The sequence below is a fragment of the Pelodiscus sinensis genome, chromosome 12 (assembly GCF_049634645.1).
Source record: "Pelodiscus sinensis isolate JC-2024 chromosome 12, ASM4963464v1, whole genome shotgun sequence".
In the NCBI taxonomy this organism is placed as follows: Eukaryota; Metazoa; Chordata; order Testudines; family Trionychidae; genus Pelodiscus; species Pelodiscus sinensis.
Genome location: NC_134722.1, coordinates 48,523,190 through 48,544,899, shown reverse-complemented (window position 1 = coordinate 48,544,899; position 21,710 = coordinate 48,523,190). Strand labels below are relative to the sequence as shown.

Below are 21,710 nucleotides of genomic sequence, written 5' to 3'. Positions count from 1 at the left end.
TGCTCTTGCCCACCTGTGAGCTAGCACCAACCCTCTGGCTGACTCCGCATCACCCGCGCTGGGCCAGTGCCAGCAAGACCACGGGGACAGGGGGAAGGAGCCTGGCCAGAGGGTGGCTCTGGACGGACCTGGGGGCCTGCCAGTTGCATCTCACACCTGGGCAGGCAGCACCATGGTCGGGGAGGGGGGGCACATCACGGTATTCCTGCCAACCCCCCCGCAGGGCAATGCCACTGCCCTCCAAGCGCGGGGGGGCGTGTCTCATGCACACTGCGAACTGACAAACCCTGCCTGGAAACCAGCCCATGCTGAACATCCCCGGAGCGCGAGGCGCAGGCCCCAGCTACGGGTGCCCGGATAGGGCTGCACCCCACGAGCCCCCCGGCAGCACCCAACTGGCCCGGGAGGGAGCCGCCTGCACCCTCCTCCTCCTCTCCAACGTGGGTCTGTCGGCCGCAACATGACCCCCCGGCCCGAGTCACCTCTGGCTGGCCCTGGCCCAGGCAGCTCCAGCCGTGCCCATGGGGTCCCCCTTTGCAGAGAGTGGCCAGAACCGCTTGGCACTGCCAGTCAGCTCCTCCAGACGGGTCTGTGAGCAGCTAGCTGCAGCAGGCCAGTGCTGTCACCCGCGTTTCCCTGACAAGGAAACTGAGGCACAGGGCGGGAAAGCCGTGTGCCCATGGCCACGCAGTGAGCAGCAGGACCCGACGTCAGGGCGCCCACTTGTGCACTAACCACTCAACATTGCAGCCTCCCCTGCTATTATGAAAAGCTTCATTCTGGAGGGTGGGAACTGGATGCTTGAGACCATCACCACCTCCCCCTAAAGAGAGCGCCCCCTGCTGGGGATTCAGCTCCAGGCAAGGCGGCTGGCGGCTCAGGGCACAAGTCAGACACACGCCTGCAATTGTGTAACAGGTCCAGGGCCCCCAACGGCCGGGTAGGTGCAGCGTGCTCCAGCCCACATTAAGAATGGCCCTTCATGCCTTCCATGCGCGCAAGGATGGAGGTGCATCCCCGTGCATCCCCGTGCATGCACGGCCACCCGAGTACAGGCGCCGTGCGAGGTGCTTCCAGGGCCGCTGCAGCACAGACCGAGACAGAGCTTGGCTTGCTCTGGTCCCAGGCCACAGCCCCTCCTGTCCCAAGGCTGCGGGCCAGCCCCACTGTGTCGGCCGCCCCACGGGAGAGACCTGGAGTCAGGGCAGCCCGGCTTGCACCATGGCCCGCAGCTTTCTTATCTGCGCAGCAGGCTCCGGGCTTGCGTCATTCACTTCAGATCACTGCCCAGCTGGCTCCTGAGAGCACATGAATCTGGCGCTGTCAGCCTAGGGCAAGCCGCAGGCCTGGCAAGACCCAGCTCTGATGGGTGCTAGCCCCAGCCCCTACTCCACGCTGGCTCGGCCCCGTGCCCAGCACAGGCTGGCAGAGCTGTGGCTGTGCCAGGTGCAGGCAGCATCTCTCTGAGCACCCCAGCCCAGCTCATGGCTGCAACACTCCCCCCTGCGCCTGGCCTGGCCTTTGCAGGATTGCCCTGGTTTGCCGTGGGCCACGCCTGCCCCCTCAGCGGGGGCGCTGGGAGCCAGCGCCCCCCACTCGCCCGCCGGCTCACGGAAGCAGCTGACAGAGGAGCAGCAACTGCCAAACACCAGGATCCCGTCCAGCGCCAGGCGCCCACGGGGAGTGCACAGAACGGGGGATCCCCTGCACCCGCTGGCACACGGAGGCCAGGGGCTCTCCCCGCCCCCCTGGACCGACCTGTCCCCCAGAATGTATCTAGCCCCTATTGGAACCCTGCTGCGGTTTGGGCCGTTCCCCATCCCCTGGCAGAGTCCGAGGTTGGGGTCGCAGTTTTCTCCCGCCCGCCGGTTCCCAAGCTCCCGCCGGCCTGGCAGCGCCTGCCCCCATGGAGCCGGCTTCTCTGGGACGCGGCTTGGCGCCCCCGCCGGGAGGACGTGTAGGGGGCTTGGAAACCATGGGAAACGGCCTCCCAGGCCCGGGAAACATCCTGCAGTTTGCGATTTGCACCCGGATTCGGGACAGCTCCCCCCCCGCCTGTTCCCAGACCTGCCCCCGCGAGCGCTGACCTACTGCAGGCAAGGCCCGCCCCTTCTCGGTAACCATTAACCCGGCCAGCGCTGCTCCCAGCCCCACAGCAAACAGGGGACCCCTGCCCTGCACACCTGGCACCCGCTGCCCAAGGGGTTAACTCTGGCAGGGCCCCTAGCTAGCCCCCTGCCCCCAAGAGCCCCTCTGGCACAGGCCCAGCCCGGTACCCGGCCCCCCTTTGCCAGGGCAGCTGGCCCAGCGCTGGCTGTAGGGGAACGCCGGGCGCGCGCAGAGCGCCCCCTGCAGCATCTGCCGCTCGTGGGCCCCAGGCTGCCCCTATAGGCAGCCCAGCAGCTGATGCCAGAGCAGGCCCCAGCCAGGCAGAACCACTCAGCTCGCTCCTCCCCCCCCGACACACGCAGCCCAGCATTGGCCTCCCCTCCACGTCACCCAGCGCCTCTGCCAGCAGCGGCAGCAGCAAGTGCAAAGCACCCGCCGGCCCCTGCACTGAACCAGAGTCCCCAGGGTGTCCGCCCGCCCCAGCACTGCTCCCCTCCCCCGCTCACAGCTGCTTTTCATTCACATGGCCACTCCCCAGGGCCAGGACTCAGCCCCCGCGGGCCCGCCAGCCCTCCCCTGCCCAGCCCGCCTGGCAGCCCCTCGGGCACAGGGCGGGGGAGCATGCGGCACCGTACCCCTCGCTGGGAGCTCCGGGCGGAGGGGCCCCACCCCAGCTCAGCGTCGGGGGCCCAGGGCACAGCTGGGCCGGCACACGCCAGGGCTGTCTCGCTGCGGGCCAGGGCAGGGCTGGCAGCACAGCATGGCTCGGCTCCCGGCCCACCGAGCCCAGCCCCCGCTTCCCACTCGGCGCCCGGGGTGGCCCGTGCGATCCTGGGCGGCTCTTGGCCGATTCCCGGAGCACAAGTCGGGGGCTGGTCCACACTGCACAGCACCAGGGCTGGAACTGGGGCCCTGGCTCAGACCCGCCCCCCGTAGGGGCTAGGCCGGACCTGGGCAGCGCAGACACGCCGGGTCCCAGCCGCAGGAGGAAACTGGCCTGGGGCGAGGGGAGGGGGCCAACAGGCCCTTCTGAGCTGGGGTGGAAAACCGGTGGTGTGGGCACAGGCCTGTCTCGGCACGTCCCCAGCCCACGTTCTGCCCCACCCCAGCCGCTTGCAAGAGCCTGTCGGGGCTGCTGCCAAGGCTCCCCGCGAGCGGCAGCAGGTTCCAGCGCAGGCAGGGCCTGGGAGAGGGCGAGAGGGGCCCGCGGACCCTGGCTCCCCGCAGAGACGCCTCCCGGGCTCTGCGCAAAGCTCCCTCCGCCGATAGGGGGAGCCCCAGGGGCACGGTGCCCGGCCACGCTCGCGCCCACTTCTCCCTCCTGTGGTCCCAGCCCACCAGGCACCCACGCCGCAGACCGTCAGCACTGCCACAGCGTGGCCCTCCCAGCGCCCCGGGGCAGAGCCCCCAGGGCTGCAGGGGACGGAGCCAGGCGACGGAGGCGGAAGGTTGCATCCAGGCGGCAGAGCGGGCCGCATGCGGCCATAGCGCCACCGAGCCCCAGGCCAGACCCACTGGGCCAGGCGCTGGACGGCCCAGGTGACCCTGCCTGGACCCAGAGCCGGGCTGCTCCAGGGAAGGCGAGCGGTGCCCCCCCACGGTGCTTCTATGGAGCCCTTCCTCCAGCCTGCGTCAGCCCTGCCCAGCTCAAACGGGGCCAGGGATTTGGAGCACGTTCCAGCCAGGGCTACAGTGGTCGGCATGCGGGCCCCCAGCGCAGCGCGAGCACTCTGCGTCAGAGCCCCCCGGCACAGCGTCACGGGGCCATCACGCCCACGGGCTGACACCGGCCCTGCTGCTGAGATGCCAGCAGGCACGCAGCTCCGAGCAGTGCACGGCGCCCCGGGCACCGGCCAGGCCTGCTCTGCCCCCCAGGCTATGCAATCGGCAGTGCCGGGAGCTGGGCAGGACGAGCCCCAGAGCCACAGACTGTGCTGGGGAGCCTGTGGGGCCAGCGCCCGCCCTCCCCGTGCCCAGCGTGTGGCTCTGCCGCAGGGCTGTAACTCAAGCCGCAAAACCACCCTAAGTGGATTAGGGAAACGCAAAAGGACAAAGACGCCAGCCAGCGTGCTGCGAGCCACAGCAAGTGGCCCTGGTGCCGCCTGTCCCCTTGGAGGGCAGAGGGACAACGCAGGCTCAGCCAGCAGCCAGGGGCCCCAGAGAACGTCACGTGCCCGGGACACGCCAGGGAGTGACAGCGCTTGTGGCAGTCCCAGCAAGGCAGGCAGAGCACGAGTCCCCAGGACCCAGCTGCTGGTTCTCACACCCGGCCGAGCCAGGGGCAGACAGCTCAGCTCCACCCCTGCCTGCCCGGAACCTGCAGCCTGCTGAGAGCACCAGCTCTGCTCAGCGCAGGAACGGCAGCACCGAGCGCCCGTACTAGGGAGACGGGCGCCAGCTGCTCTGCCAGGGGCTGAGTCCACGGGTGAAGCCGAACTCGGCCTCCCCCTCCCCGCTGGCTCCAGCAAACTCAGGCGTCCGGCTCCCTGCCGCTCCGCACACCCTCCCTGCTGGCTCCAGAACCCCCTCCCCGCTGGCTCCAGAACCCCCTCCCCGCTGGCTCCAGCAAACTCAGGCGTCCGGCTCTCTGCCGCTCTGCACATCCTCCCTGCCGGCTCCGCACACCCTCCCTGCTGGCTCCAGAACCCCCTCCCCGCTGGCTCCAGCAAACTCAGGCGTCCGGCTCTCTGCCGCTCCGCACACCCTCCCTGCTGGCTCCAGAACCCCCTCCCCGCTGGCTCCAGAACCCCCTCCCCGCTGGCTCCAGCAAACTCAGGCGTCCGGCTCCCTGCCGCTCCGCACACCCTCCCTGCCGGCTCCGCACACCCTCCCTGCTGGCTCCAGAACCCCCTCCCCGCTGGCTCCAGAACCCCCTCCCCGCTGGCTCCAGCAAACTCAGGCGTCCGGCTCCCTGCCGCTCCGCACACCCTCCCTGCCGGCTCCGCACACCCTCCCTGCTGGCTCCAGAACCCCCTCCCCGCTGGCTCCAGAACCCCCTCCCCGCTGGCTCCAGCAAACTCAGGCGTCCGGCTCCCTGCCGCTCCGCACACCCTCCCTGCCGGCTCCGCACACCCTCCCTGCTGGCTCCAGAACCCCCTCCCCGCTGGCTCCAGAACCCCCTCCCCGCTGGCTCCAGCAAACTCAGGCGTCCGGCTCCCTGCCGCTCCGCACACCCTCCCTGCCGGCTCCGCACACCCTCCCTGCCGGCTCCGCACACCCTCCCTGCTGGCTCCAGAACCCCCTCCCCGCTGGCTCCAGCAAACTCAGGCGTCCGGCTCCCTGCCGGCTCCGCACACCCTCCCTGCCGGCTCCGCACACCCTCCCTGCCGGCTCCAGAACCCCCTCCCCGCTGGCTCCAGAACCCCCTCTCCGCTGGCTCCAGCAAACTCAGGCGTCCGGCTCCCTGCCGGCTCCGCACACCCTCCCTGCTGGCTCCAGAACCCCCTCCCCGCTGGCTCCAGAACCCCCTCCCCGCTGGCTCCAGCAAACACAGGCGTCCGGCTCCCTGCCGCTCCGCACACCCTCCCTGCCGGCTCCGCACACCCTCCCTGCCGGCTCCGCACACCCTCCCTGCTGGCTCCAGAACCCCCTCCCCGCTGGCTCCAGCAAACTCAGGCGTCCGGCTCCCTGCCGCTCCGCACACCCTCCCTGCCGGCTCCGCACACCCTCCCTGCCGGCTCCGCACACCCTCCCCGCTGGCTCCAGAACCCCCTCTCCGCTGGCTCCAGCAAACTCAGGCGTCCGGCTCCCTGCCGGCTCCGCACACCCTCCCTGCTGGCTCCAGAACCCCCTCCCCGCTGGCTCCAGAACCCCCTCCCCGCTGGCTCCAGCAAACACAGGCGTCCGGCTCCCTGCCGCTCCGCACACCCTCCCTGCCGGCTCCGCACACCCTCCCTGCCGGCTCCGCACACCCTCCCTGCTGGCTCCAGAACCCCCTCCCCGCTGGCTCCAGCAAACTCAGGCGTCCGGCTCCCTGCCGCTCCGCACACCCTCCCTGCCGGCTCCGCACACCCTCCCTGCCGGCTCCGCACACCCTCCCTGCCGGCTCCAGAACCCCCTCCCCGCTGGCTCCAGAACCCCCTCCCCGCTGGCTCCAGCAAACTCAGGCGGCCGGCTCCCTGCCGGCTCCGCACACCCTCCCTGCTGGCTCGGGAATGCAGCAGTTGCCTGGCCGGGTTAAGTTACACTCTGTCCCCCCCCCCCCCCCCACAGCTGGGCTCTTGGTGTGGCTGAGGCCAGGTCTGACATGGGCCTTGCAGGGGAGCTGGGACGGGAAAGCGGGGTTATGAAGAGACTGGCCCGAGACAGGCCCCCCTCGCTCCTGGTCCTGCAGGGCATGGGCCCCAGGAGCCTGAGGCTCTTCCCAGCCCCACGGTTCCCTGGCAGCTGGTGCCCCAGTGGAGGGCGCGGCCGGGGGCGAGCCAGGCCCTAATGGCAATGGGTGAAAACTCTCCCTCCTGCCCCGCACCGGCTGCCTTCTGCCAGCGCCCTCCCGCGGGCTATGGGGAGGCACTGACTGCCCAGGGCCGGCTGGCTCAGGCTCCCCGGAGCCCCCGCACCAACCAGGCCAGAGGGAGGAAGGAAGGACCCAGGGGCCCAGCGCGGCGTCTGGCCTGGTTCCTCCAGGGACGTCACCCGCCAGCCTCCCCACGGAGGACGCCCTGCGCCCCGTCCAGCCTGAGCCCTTCCCCCAGGGAGAGGCTCACAACGGAGCTGCAGAGGCAAGCCCGGGCACTCGCCCGCCCACGGCCGCTGGCTCGCCGGGTGCCGCCTGGCAGCTCCTCGGCCCCGGCCGGACCTCCGAGTGCTGCCGGCCTGGGAGCTCGGGGAGGCACCGGCTGCGCTAGAGCCCCCAGCTCTGCAGAGAGCCCCAGAGCCCTCCAGCGGAGTAACCCCCAACACGCCACACACGGCCCAGCACAACGATGGACACGCACACAGAGCCCGGTGTGTCACACACACACACACACACACACACACACACACACGGCCTAGCACAACGATGGACATGCACACAGAGCCCGGTGTGTCACACACACACACACACACACAGCCCGGTGTGTCACACACACACACACAGACACACACGGACCTAGCACAACGATGGACATGCACACAGAGCCCGGTGTGTCACACACACACACACACACACACACACACACACGGCCTAGCACAACGATGGACACGCACACAGAGCCCGGTGTGTCACACACACACACACACACACACACACACACACACGGCCTAGCACAACGATGGACATGCACACAGAGCCCGGTGTGTCACACACACACACACACACACACACACACACACACACACACGGACCTAGCACAACGATGGACACGCACACAGAGCCCGGTGTGTCTCTCACACACACACACACACACACACACACACGGCCTAGCACAACGATGGACACGCACACAGAGCCCGGTGTGTCACACACACACACACACAGAGCCCGGTGTGTCACACACACACACACACACACAGAGCCCGGTGTGTCACACACACACACACACAGAGCCCGGTGTGTCACAAACACACACACACACACACAGCCCGGTGTGTCACACACACACACAGCCCGGTGTGTCACACACACACACACACACACAGCCCGGTGTGTCACACACACACACACAGACACACACGGACCTAGCACAACGATGGACATGCACACAGAGCCCGGTGTGTCTCTCACACACACACACACACACACACACACACGGCCTAGCACAACGATGGACACGCACACAGAGCCCGGTGTGTCACACACACACACACACAGAGCCCGGTGTGTCACACACACACACACAGAGCCCGGTGTGTCACACATACACACACACACACACACACACACGGACCTAGCACAACGATGGACACGCACACGGAGCCCGGTGTGTCACACACACACACACACACACACACACAGAGCCCGGTGTGTCACACACACACACACACACGGCCTAGCACAACGATGGACACGCACACAGAGCCCAGTGTGTCACACACACACACACACACACACACGGCCTAGCACAACGATGGACACGCACACAGAGCCTGGTGTGTCACACACACACACACACACACACACACGGACCTAGCACAACGATGTACACGCACACAGAACCCGGTGTGTCACACACACACACAAACACACACCTAACACTAAGATCTACACGCACACAGAGCTCGGTGTGTGTCTCTCACACACACACACAGACCTAACACTAAGATCTACACGCACAGAGAGCTCAGTGTGTCTCACACACACACACACACACACACACCTAACACTAAGATCTACATGCACACAGAACCCGGTGTGTGTGTCTCACACACACACAAAGACCTAACACAAGGACGTACATGCACACAGCGCCCGGTGTGACTCTCTCACACACACAAACACAAACACACACAGACGGACCTAACACTAAGATGTACACGCACACAGAGCTCGGTGTGTCTCACACACACACACACACACACGGACCTAGCACAACGATGGACACGCACACAGAGCCCGGTGTGTCACACACACACACACACACACGGACCTAGCACAACGATGTACACGCACACAGAACCCGGTGTGTCACACACACACACACACACCTAACACTAAGATGTACACGCACACAGAGCTCGGTGTGTCTCACACACACACACACACAGACCTAACACTAAGATCTACACGCACACAGAGCTCGGTGTGTGTGTGTCACACACACACACAGACCTAACACTAAGATCAACACGCACACAGAGCTCGGTGTGTCTCACACACACACACACCCCTAACACTAAGATCTACACGCACACAGAGCTCGGTGTGTGTCTCTCACACACACACACAGACCTAACACAAGGACGTACATGCACACAGAGCCCGGTGTGACTCTCTCTCACACACACACACAGATGGACCTAACACTAAGATGTACATGCACACAGAGCCCGGTGTGACTCTCTCTCACACACACACACAGACGGACCTAACACTAAGATGTACATGCACACAGAGCCCGGTGTGTGTCTCTCACACACACACACACACACACACACACCTAACACTAAGATGTACACGCACACAGAGCCCGGTGTGTGTCTCTCTCACACACACACACACACACACACACACACACACACCTAACACTAAGATGTACACGCACGCAGAGCCCGGTGTGTGTCTCTCTCTCTCTCACACACACACACACACACACACACAGAGCCCTGTCACGCGCGCTCACAGTCGTGACACGCGCGCGCACGCACACAAAGCCGGTGTCTGTCTCACACGCACACACACCCAGAGCCGTGTCTCCACGCACAGCCCCGTGTCACACACACACACACACACGGACCTAGCACAACGATGGACACACACACAGAGCCCGGTGTGTCACACACACACACACACACACGGACCTAGCACAACGATGGACACGCACACAGAGCCCGGTGTGTCACACACACACACACACACACGGACCTAGCACAACGATGTACACGCACACAGAACCCGGTGTGTCACACACACACACACACCTAACACTAAGATGTACACGCACACAGAGCTCGGTGTGTCTCACACACACACACACACAGACCTAACACTAAGATCTACACGCACACAGAGCTCGGTGTGTGTGTGTCACACACACACACAGACCTAACACTAAGATCAACACGCACACAGAGCTCGGTGTGTCTCACACACACACACACCCCTAACACTAAGATCTACACGCACACAGAGCTCGGTGTGTGTCTCTCACACACACACACAGACCTAACACAAGGACGTACATGCACACAGAGCCCGGTGTGACTCTCTCTCACACACACACACAGACGGACCTAACACTAAGATGTACATGCACACAGAGCCCGGTGTGTGTCTCTCACACACACACACACACACACACACACACACACACACACACACCTAACACTAAGATGTACACGCACACAGAGCCCGGTGTGTGTCTCTCTCTCTCTCACACACACACACACACACACACACAGAGCCCTGTCACGCGCGCTCACAGTCGTGACACGCGCGCGCACGCACACAAAGCCGGTGTCTGTCTCACACGCACACACACCCAGAGCCGTGTCTCCACGCACAGCCCCGTGTCACACACACACACACACACGGACCTAGCACAACGATGGACACACACACAGAGCCCGGTGTGTCACACACACACACACACACACGGACCTAGCACAACGATGGACACGCACACAGAGCCCGGTGTGTCACACACACACAGACACACACGGACCTAGCACAACGATGGACATGCACACAGAGCCCGGTGTGTCTCTCACACACACACACACACACACACACACACGGCCTAGCACAACGATGGACACGCACACAGAGCCCGGTGTGTCACACACACACACACACAGAGCCCGGTGTGTCTCACACACACACACACACACACACACAGAGCCCGGTGTGTCACACACACACACACACAGAGCCCGGTGTGTCACACACACACACACACACACAGCCCGGTGTGTCACACACAAACACAGCCCGGTGTGTCACACACACACACACACACACACACAGCCCGGTGTGTCACACACACACACACAGACACACACGGACCTAGCACAACGATGGACATGCACACAGAGCCCGGTGTGTCTCTCACACACACACACACACACACACACACACGGTCTAGCACAACGATGGACACGCACACAGAGCCCGGTGTGTCACACACACACACACACAGAGCCCGGTGTGTCACACACACACACACAGAGCCCGGTGTGTCACACATACACACACACACACACACACACGGACCTAGCACAACGATGGACACGCACACGGAGCCCGGTGTGTCACACACACACACACACACACACACACACACAGAGCCCGGTGTGTCACACACACACACACACACGGCCTAGCACAACGATGGACACGCACACAGAGCCCAGTGTGTCACACACACACACACACACACACACACACACACACACGGCCTAGCACAACGATGGACACGCACACAGAGCCTGGTGTGTCACACACACACACACACACACACGGACCTAGCACAACGATGTACACGCACACAGAACCCGGTGTGTCACACACACACACAAACACACACCTAACACTAAGATCTACACGCACACAGAGCTCGGTGTGTGTCTCTCACACACACACACAGACCTAACACTAAGATCTACACGCACAGAGAGCTCGGTGTGTCTCACACACACACACACACACACACACCTAACACTAAGATCTACATGCACACAGAACCCGGTGTGTGTGTCTCACACACACACAAAGACCTAACACAAGGACGTACATGCACACAGCGCCCGGTGTGACTCTCTCACACACACAAACACAAACACACACAGACGGACCTAACACTAAGATGTACACGCACACAGAGCTCGGTGTGTCTCACACACACACACACACACACACACGGACCTAGCACAACGATGGACACGCACACAGAGCCCGGTGTGTCACACACACACACACACACACGGACCTAGCACAACGATGTACACGCACACAGAACCCGGTGTGTCACACACACACACACACACCTAACACTAAGATGTACACGCACACAGAGCTCGGTGTGTCTCACACACACACACACACAGACCTAACACTAAGATCTACACGCACACAGAGCTCGGTGTGTGTGTGTCACACACACACACAGACCTAACACTAAGATCAACACGCACACAGAGCTCGGTGTGTCTCACACACACACACACCCCTAACACTAAGATCTACACGCACACAGAGCTCGGTGTGTGTCTCTCACACACACACACAGACCTAACACAAGGACGTACATGCACACAGAGCCCGGTGTGACTCTCTCTCACACACACACACAGACGGACCTAACACTAAGATGTACATGCACACAGAGCCCGGTGTGACTCTCTCTCACACACACACACAGACGGACCTAACACTAAGATGTACATGCACACAGAGCCCGGTGTGTGTCTTTCACACACACACACACACACACACACACACACACACACACACACACACCTAACACTAAGATGTACACGCACACAGAGCCCGGTGTGTGTCTCTCTCACACACACACACACACACACACACACACACACACACACCCCTAACACTAAGATGTACACGCACACAGAGCCCGGTGTGTGTCTCTCTCTCTCTCACACACACACACACACACACAGAGCCCTGTCACGCGCGCTCACAGTCGTGACACGCGCGCACACGCACACAAAGCCGGTGTCTGTCTCACACGCACACACACCCAGAGCCGTGTCTCCACGCACAGCCCCGTGTCACACACACACACACACACGGACCTAGCACAACGATGGACACACACACAGAGCCCGGTGTGTCACACACACACACACACACACGGACCTAGCACAACGATGGACACGCACACAGAGCCCGGTGTGTCACACACACACACACACACACACACGGACCTAGCACAACGATGTACACGCACACAGAACCCGGTGTGTCACACACACACACACACACCTAACACTAAGATGTACACGCACACAGAGCTCGGTGTGTCTCACACACACACACACACAGACCTAACACTAAGATCTACACGCACACAGAGCTCGGTGTGTGTGTGTCACACACACACACAGACCTAACACTAAGATCAACACGCACACAGAGCTCGGTGTGTCTCACACACACACACACCCCTAACACTAAGATCTACACGCACACAGAGCTCGGTGTGTGTCTCTCACACACACACACAGACCTAACACAAGGACGTACATGCACACAGAGCCCGGTGTGACTCTCTCTCACACACACACACAGACGGACCTAACACTAAGATGTACATGCACACAGAGCCCGGTGTGTGTCTCTCACACACACACACACACACACACACACACACACACACACACACCTAACACTAAGATGTACACGCACACAGAGCCCGGTGTGTGTCTCTCTCTCTCTCACACACACACACACACACACACACAGAGCCCTGTCACGCGCGCTCACAGTCGTGACACGCGCGCGCACGCACACAAAGCCGGTGTCTGTCTCACACGCACACACACCCAGAGCCGTGTCTCCACGCACAGCCCCGTGTCACACACACACACACACACGGACCTAGCACAACGATGGACACACACACAGAGCCCGGTGTGTCACACACACACACACACACACGGACCTAGCACAACGATGGACACGCACACAGAGCCCGGTGTGTCACACACACACACACACACACGGACCTAGCACAACGATGTACACGCACACAGAACCCGGTGTGTCACACACACACACACACACCTAACACTAAGATGTACACGCACACAGAGCTCGGTGTGTCTCACACACACACACACACAGACCTAACACTAAGATCTACACGCACACAGAGCTCGGTGTGTGTGTGTCACACACACACACAGACCTAACACTAAGATCAACACGCACACAGAGCTCGGTGTGTCTCACACACACACACACCCCTAACACTAAGATCTACACGCACACAGAGCTCGGTGTGTGTCTCTCACACACACACACAGACCTAACACAAGGACGTACATGCACACAGAGCCCGGTGTGACTCTCTCTCACACACACACACAGACGGACCTAACACTAAGATGTACATGCACACAGAGCCCGGTGTGACTCTCTCTCACACACACACACAGACGGACCTAACACTAAGATGTACATGCACACAGAGCCCGGTGTGTGTCTCTCACACACACACACACACACACACACACACACCCCTAACACTAAGATGTACACGCACACAGAGCCCGGTGTGTGTCTCTCTCACACACACACACACACACACACACACACACACACCCCTAACACTAAGATGTACACGCACACAGAGCCCGGTGTGTGTCTCTCTCTCTCTCACACACACACACACACACACACACAGAGCCCTGTCACGCGCGCTCACAGTCGTGACACGCGCGCGCACGCACACAAAGCCGGTGTCTGTCTCACACGCACACACACCCAGAGCCGTGTCTCCACGCACAGCCCCGTGTCACACACACACACACACACGGACCTAGCACAACGATGGACACACACACAGAGCCCGGTGTGTCACACACACACACACACACACGGACCTAGCACAACGATGGACACGCACACAGAGCCCGGTGTGTCACACACACACACACACACACGGACCTAGCACAACGATGTACACGCACACAGAACCCGGTGTGTCACACACACACACACACACCTAACACTAAGATGTACACGCACACAGAGCTCGGTGTGTCTCACACACACACACACACAGACCTAACACTAAGATCTACACGCACACAGAGCTCGGTGTGTGTGTGTCACACACACACACAGACCTAACACTAAGATCAACACGCACACAGAGCTCGGTGTGTCTCACACACACACACACCCCTAACACTAAGATCTACACGCACACAGAGCTCGGTGTGTGTCTCTCACACACACACACAGACCTAACACAAGGACGTACATGCACACAGAGCCCGGTGTGACTCTCTCTCACACACACACACAGACGGACCTAACACTAAGATGTACATGCACACAGAGCCCGGTGTGTGTCTCTCACACACACACACACACACACACACACACACACACACACACCTAACACTAAGATGTACACGCACACAGAGCCCGGTGTGTGTGTCTCTCTCTCTCACACACACACACACACACACAGAGCCCTGTCACGCGCGCTCACAGTCGTGACACGCGCGCGCACGCACACAAAGCCGGTGTCTGTCTCACACGCACACACACCCAGAGCCGTGTCTCCACGCACAGCCCCGTGTCACACACACACACACACACGGACCTAGCACAACGATGGACACACACACAGAGCCCGGTGTGTCACACACACACACACACACACGGACCTAGCACAACGATGGACACGCACACAGAGCCCGGTGTGTCACACACACACACACACACACGGACCTAGCACAACGATGTACACGCACACAGAACCCGGTGTGTCACACACACACACACACACCTAACACTAAGATGTACACGCACACAGAGCTCGGTGTGTCTCACACACACACACACACAGACCTAACACTAAGATCTACACGCACACAGAGCTCGGTGTGTGTGTGTCACACACACACACAGACCTAACACTAAGATCAACACGCACACAGAGCTCGGTGTGTCTCACACACACACACACCCCTAACACTAAGATCTACACGCACACAGAGCTCGGTGTGTGTCTCTCACACACACACACAGACCTAACACAAGGACGTACATGCACACAGAGCCCGGTGTGACTCTCTCTCACACACACACACAGACGGACCTAACACTAAGATGTACATGCACACAGAGCCCGGTGTGTGTCTCTCACACACACACACACACACACACACACACACACACACACACACCTAACACTAAGATGTACACGCACACAGAGCCCGGTGTGTGTCTCTCTCTCTCTCACACACACACACACACACACACACAGAGCCCTGTCATGCGCGCTCACAGTCGTGACACGCGCGCGCACGCACACAAAGCCGGTGTCTGTCTCACACGCACACACACCCAGAGCCGTGTCTCCACGCACAGCCCCGTGTCACACACACACACACACACGGACCTAGCACAACGATGGACACACACACAGAGCCCGGTGTGTCACACACACACACACACACACGGACCTAGCACAACGATGGACACGCACACAGAGCCCGGTGTGTCACACACACACACACACACACGGACCTAGCACAACGATGTACACGCACACAGAACCCGGTGTGTCACACACACACACACACACCTAACACTAAGATGTACACGCACACAGAGCTCGGTGTGTCTCACACACACACACACACAGACCTAACACTAAGATCTACACGCACACAGAGCTCGGTGTGTGTGTGTCACACACACACACAGACCTAACACTAAGATCAACACGCACACAGAGCTCGGTGTGTCTCACACACACACACACCCCTAACACTAAGATCTACACGCACACAGAGCTCGGTGTGTGTCTCTCACACACACACACAGACCTAACACAAGGACGTACATGCACACAGAGCCCGGTGTGACTCTCTCTCACACACACACACAGACGGACCTAACACTAAGATGTACATGCACACAGAGCCCGGTGTGACTCTCTCTCACACACACACACAGACGGACCTAACACTAAGATGTACATGCACACAGAGCCCGGTGTGTGTCTCTCACACACACACACACACACACACACACACACCCCTAACACTAAGATGTACACGCACACAGAGCCCGGTGTGTGTCTCTCTCACACACACACACACACACACACACACACACACCCCTAACACTAAGATGTACACGCACACAGAGCCCGGTGTGTGTCTCTCTCTCTCTCACACACACACACACACACACACACAGAGCCCTGTCACGCGCGCTCACAGTCGTGACACGCGCGCGCACGCACACAAAGCCGGTGTCTGTCTCACACGCACACACACCCAGAGCCGTGTCTCCACGCACAGCCCCGTGTCACACACACACACACACACGGACCTAGCACAACGATGGACACACACACAGAGCCCGGTGTGTCACACACACACACACACACACGGACCTAGCACAACGATGGACACGCACACAGAGCCCGGTGTGTCACACACACACACACACACACGGACCTAGCACAACGATGTACACGCACACAGAACCCGGTGTGTCACACACACACACACACACCTAACACTAAGATGTACACGCACACAGAGCTCGGTGTGTCTCACACACACACACACACAGACCTAACACTAAGATCTACACGCACACAGAGCTCGGTGTGTGTGTGTCACACACACACACAGACCTAACACTAAGATCAACACGCACACAGAGCTCGGTGTGTCTCACACACACACACACCCCTAACACTAAGATCTACACGCACACAGAGCTCGGTGTGTGTCTCTCACACACACACACAGACCTAACACAAGGACGTACATGCACACAGAGCCCGGTGTGACTCTCTCTCACACACACACACAGACGGACCTAACACTAAGATGTACATGCACACAGAGCCCGGTGTGTGTCTCTCACACACACACACACACACACACACACACACACACACCTAACACTAAGATGTACACGCACACAGAGCCCGGTGTGTGTGTCTCTCTCTCTCACACACACACACACACACACACACAGAGCCCTGTCACGCGCGCTCACAGTCGTGACACGCGCGCGCACGCACACAAAGCCGGTGTCTGTCTCACACGCACACACACCCAGAGCCGTGTCTCCACGCACAGCCCCGTGTCACACACACACACACACACGGACCTAGCACAACGATGGACACACACACAGAGCCCGGTGTGTCACACACACACACACACACACGGACCTAGCACAACGATGGACACGCACACAGAGCCCGGTGTGTCACACACACACACACACACACGGACCTAGCACAACGATGTACACGCACACAGAACCCGGTGTGTCACACACACACACACACACCTAACACTAAGATGTACACGCACACAGAGCTCGGTGTGTCTCACACACACACACACACAGACCTAACACTAAGATCTACACGCACACAGAGCTCGGTGTGTGTGTGTCACACACACACACAGACCTAACACTAAGATCAACACGCACACAGAGCTCGGTGTGTCTCACACACACACACACCCCTAACACTAAGATCTACACGCACACAGAGCTCGGTGTGTGTCTCTCACACACACACACAGACCTAACACAAGGACGTACATGCACACAGAGCCCGGTGTGACTCTCTCTCACACACACACACAGACGGACCTAACACTAAGATGTACATGCACACAGAGCCCGGTGTGTGTCTCTCACACACACACACACACACACACACACACACACACACACACACACCTAACACTAAGATGTACACGCACACAGAGCCCGGTGTGTGTCTCTCTCTCTCTCACACACACACACACACACACACACACAGAGCCCTGTCACGCGCGCTCACAGTCGTGACACGCGCGCGCACGCACACAAAGCCGGTGTCTGTCTCACACGCACACACACCCAGAGCCGTGTCTCCACGCACAGCCCCGTGTCACACACACACACACACACGGACCTAGCACAACGATGGACACACACACAGAGCCCGGTGTGTCACACACACACACACACACACGGACCTAGCACAACGATGGACACGCACACAGAGCCCGGTGTGTCACACACACACACACACACACGGACCTAGCACAACGATGTACACGCACACAGAACCCGGTGTGTCACACACACACACACACACCTAACACTAAGATGTACACGCACACAGAGCTCGGTGTGTCTCACACACACACACACACAGACCTAACACTAAGATCTACACGCACACAGAGCTCGGTGTGTGTGTGTCACACACACACACAGACCTAACACTAAGATCAACACGCACACAGAGCTCGGTGTGTCTCACACACACACACACCCCTAACACTAAGATCTACACGCACACAGAGCTCGGTGTGTGTCTCTCACACACACACACAGACCTAACACAAGGACGTACATGCACACAGAGCCCGGTGTGACTCTCTCTCACACACACACACAGACGGACCTAACACTAAGATGTACATGCACACAGAGCCCGGTGTGTGTCTCTCACACACACACACACACACACACACACACACACACACACACCTAACACTAAGATGTACACGCACACAGAGCCCGGTGTGTGTCTCTCTCTCTCTCACACACACACACACACACACACACAGAGCCCTGTCACGCGCGCTCACAGTCGTGACACGCGCGCGCACGCACACAAAGCCGGTGTCTGTCTCACACGCACACACACCCAGAGCCGTGTCTCCACGCACAGCCCCGTGTCACACACACACACACACACGGACCTAGCACAACGATGGACACACACACAGAGCCCGGTGTGTCACACACACACACACACACACGGACCTAGCACAACGATGGACACGCACACAGAGCCCGGTGTGTCACACACACACACACACACACGGACCTAGCACAACGATGTACACGCACACAGAACCCGGTGTGTCACACACACACACACACACCTAACACTAAGATGTACACGCACACAGAGCTCGGTGTGTCTCACACACACACACACACAGACCTAACACTAAGATCTACACGCACACAGAGCTCGGTGTGTGTGTGTCACACACACACACAGACCTAACACTAAGATCAACACGCACACAGAGCTCGGTGTGTCTCACACACACACACACCCCTAACACTAAGATCTACACGCACACAGAGCTCGGTGTGTGTCTCTCACACACACACACAGACCTAACACAAGGACGTACATGCACACAGAGCCCGGTGTGACTCTCTCTCACACACACACACAGACGGACCTAACACTAAGATGTACATGCACACAGAGCCCGGTGTGTGTCTCACACACACACACACACACACACACACACACCTAACACTAAGATGTACACGCACACAGAGCCCGGTGTGTGTCTCTCTCTCTCTCACACACACACACACACACACACACAGAGCCCTGTCACGCGCGCTCACAGTCGTGACACGCGCGCGCACGCACACAAAGCCGGTGTCTGTCTCACACGCACACACACCCAGAGCCGTGTCTCCACGCACAGCCCCGTGTCACACACACACACACACACGGACCTAGCACAACGATGGACACACACACAGAGCCCGGTGTGTCACACACACACACACACACACGGACCTAGCACAACGATGGACACGCACACAGAGCCCGGTGTGTCACACACACACACACACACACGGACCTAGCACAACGATGTACACGCACACAGAACCCGGTGTGTCACACACACACACACACACCTAACACTAAGATGTACACGCACACAGAGCTCGGTGTGTCTCACACACACACACACACAGACCTAACACTAAGATCTACACGCACACAGAGCTCGGTGTGTGTGTGTCACACACACACACAGACCTAACACTAAGATCAACACGCACACAGAGCTCGGTGTGTCTCACACACACACACACCCCTAACACTAAGATCTACACGCACACAGAGCTCGGTGTGTGTCTCTCACACACACACACACAGACCTAACACAAGGACGTACATGCACACAGAGCCCGGTGTGACTCTCTCTCACACACACACACAGACGGACCTAACACTAAGATGTACATGCACACAGAGCCCGGTGTGACTCTCTCTCACACACACACACAGACGGACCTAACACTAAGATGTACATGCACACAGAGCCCGGTGTGTGTCTCTCACACACACACACACACACACACACACACACACACACACACACACCTAACACTAAGATGTACATGCACACAGAGCCCGGTGTGTGTCTCTCACACACACACACACACACACACACACACACACACCTAACACTAAGATGTACACGCACACAGAGCCCGGTGTGTGTCTCTCTCTCTCTCACACACACACACACACACACACACACACACAGAGCCCTGTCACGCGCGCTCACAGTCGTGACACGCGCGCGCACGCACACAAAGCCGGTGTCTGTCTCACACGCACACACACCCAGAGCCGTGTCTCCACGCACAGCCCCGTGTCACACACACGCGCGCGCTAAATCCTTGGCTCCCCGAGCCCCGGCCCCGCAAACCCGCCCCCGCGGCCCCCGGCCCGGCCCGGCCCGGCACTTACATGGCTCCAGCGGCCGCTTCCCCGCGTCGCCCCCCCACGCAGCGTCGCGCAGCGCAGGGCGGCCCGGACCCAGCAGCTCGGCCGCCGCCTCCTCCAGCCCCTGGGCGGGGCGCGCCAGCTGGTCCCTCCCCTCCCCGCCCGGCCCGGCCATCCCCTCCCCTCCTCTGCCCTGCCCGGCCCGGCCATCCCCTCCCCTTCCCTCTCCTCCCCCGCCCGGCCCAGCCCGGCCATCCCCTCCCCTCCCCTCCCCGTCCGGCCCGGCCATCCCCTCCCCTCCTCTGCCCTGCCCGGCCCGGCCATCCCCTCCCCTCCCCTCCCCTCCCCGTCCGGCCCGGCCCGGCCATCCCCTCCCCTCCCCCGCCCTCCCCGGCCATCCCCTCCCCGGCCCGCTGGGCAGTATGGGGGGGCAACGAGCCCAGGCCTGGCCCGGGGGGCACAACGTGCCGTGGGGCAGGGGCCACCAGAGGGTCGGTGGGGACGCGGGTGACCAGTGCCCGTGGCAGCTGCGCAGGGTCCTTGGGGACCTGGTGCCCACGGGGTTTGCGTTACCCCATGAACCCATCTTCCCTGTGGCTGCCCTTAGGCAGGCCAGGCCCAGGGCTCGGAGGTCAGCCCTGCCCTCCCCTCCCCTCCCACTGCAGAGACCTCGAGCAGGCATGGCCCAGGGTGGGCGCACCGCTGCCAGCCTTAGTGGCATGCCATGGG

At 60.6% G+C, this 21,710-nt stretch overlaps 1 protein-coding gene across 2 annotated transcripts in view; it reads right to left on the bottom strand.

Annotated features, from left to right (window-relative positions):
* Nucleotides 1–21,710, bottom strand: part of RIPOR1 (RHO family interacting cell polarization regulator 1) — a 75,748-nt gene that overhangs the window by 46,747 nt on the left and 7,291 nt on the right. The window contains exon 1 of one of the 2 annotated variants that reach the window (XM_075940662.1): nucleotides 21,006–21,162. The exons of the other annotated variant lie outside the window; for it this stretch is intronic. Coding sequence (XP_075796777.1) covers nucleotides 21,006–21,156 — 151 coding nt within the window. The 5' untranslated portion in view covers nucleotides 21,157–21,162. Of the gene's footprint in view, nucleotides 1–21,005; nucleotides 21,163–21,710 lie in introns of those variants that run through there. 2 annotated transcript variants of the gene reach the window in all.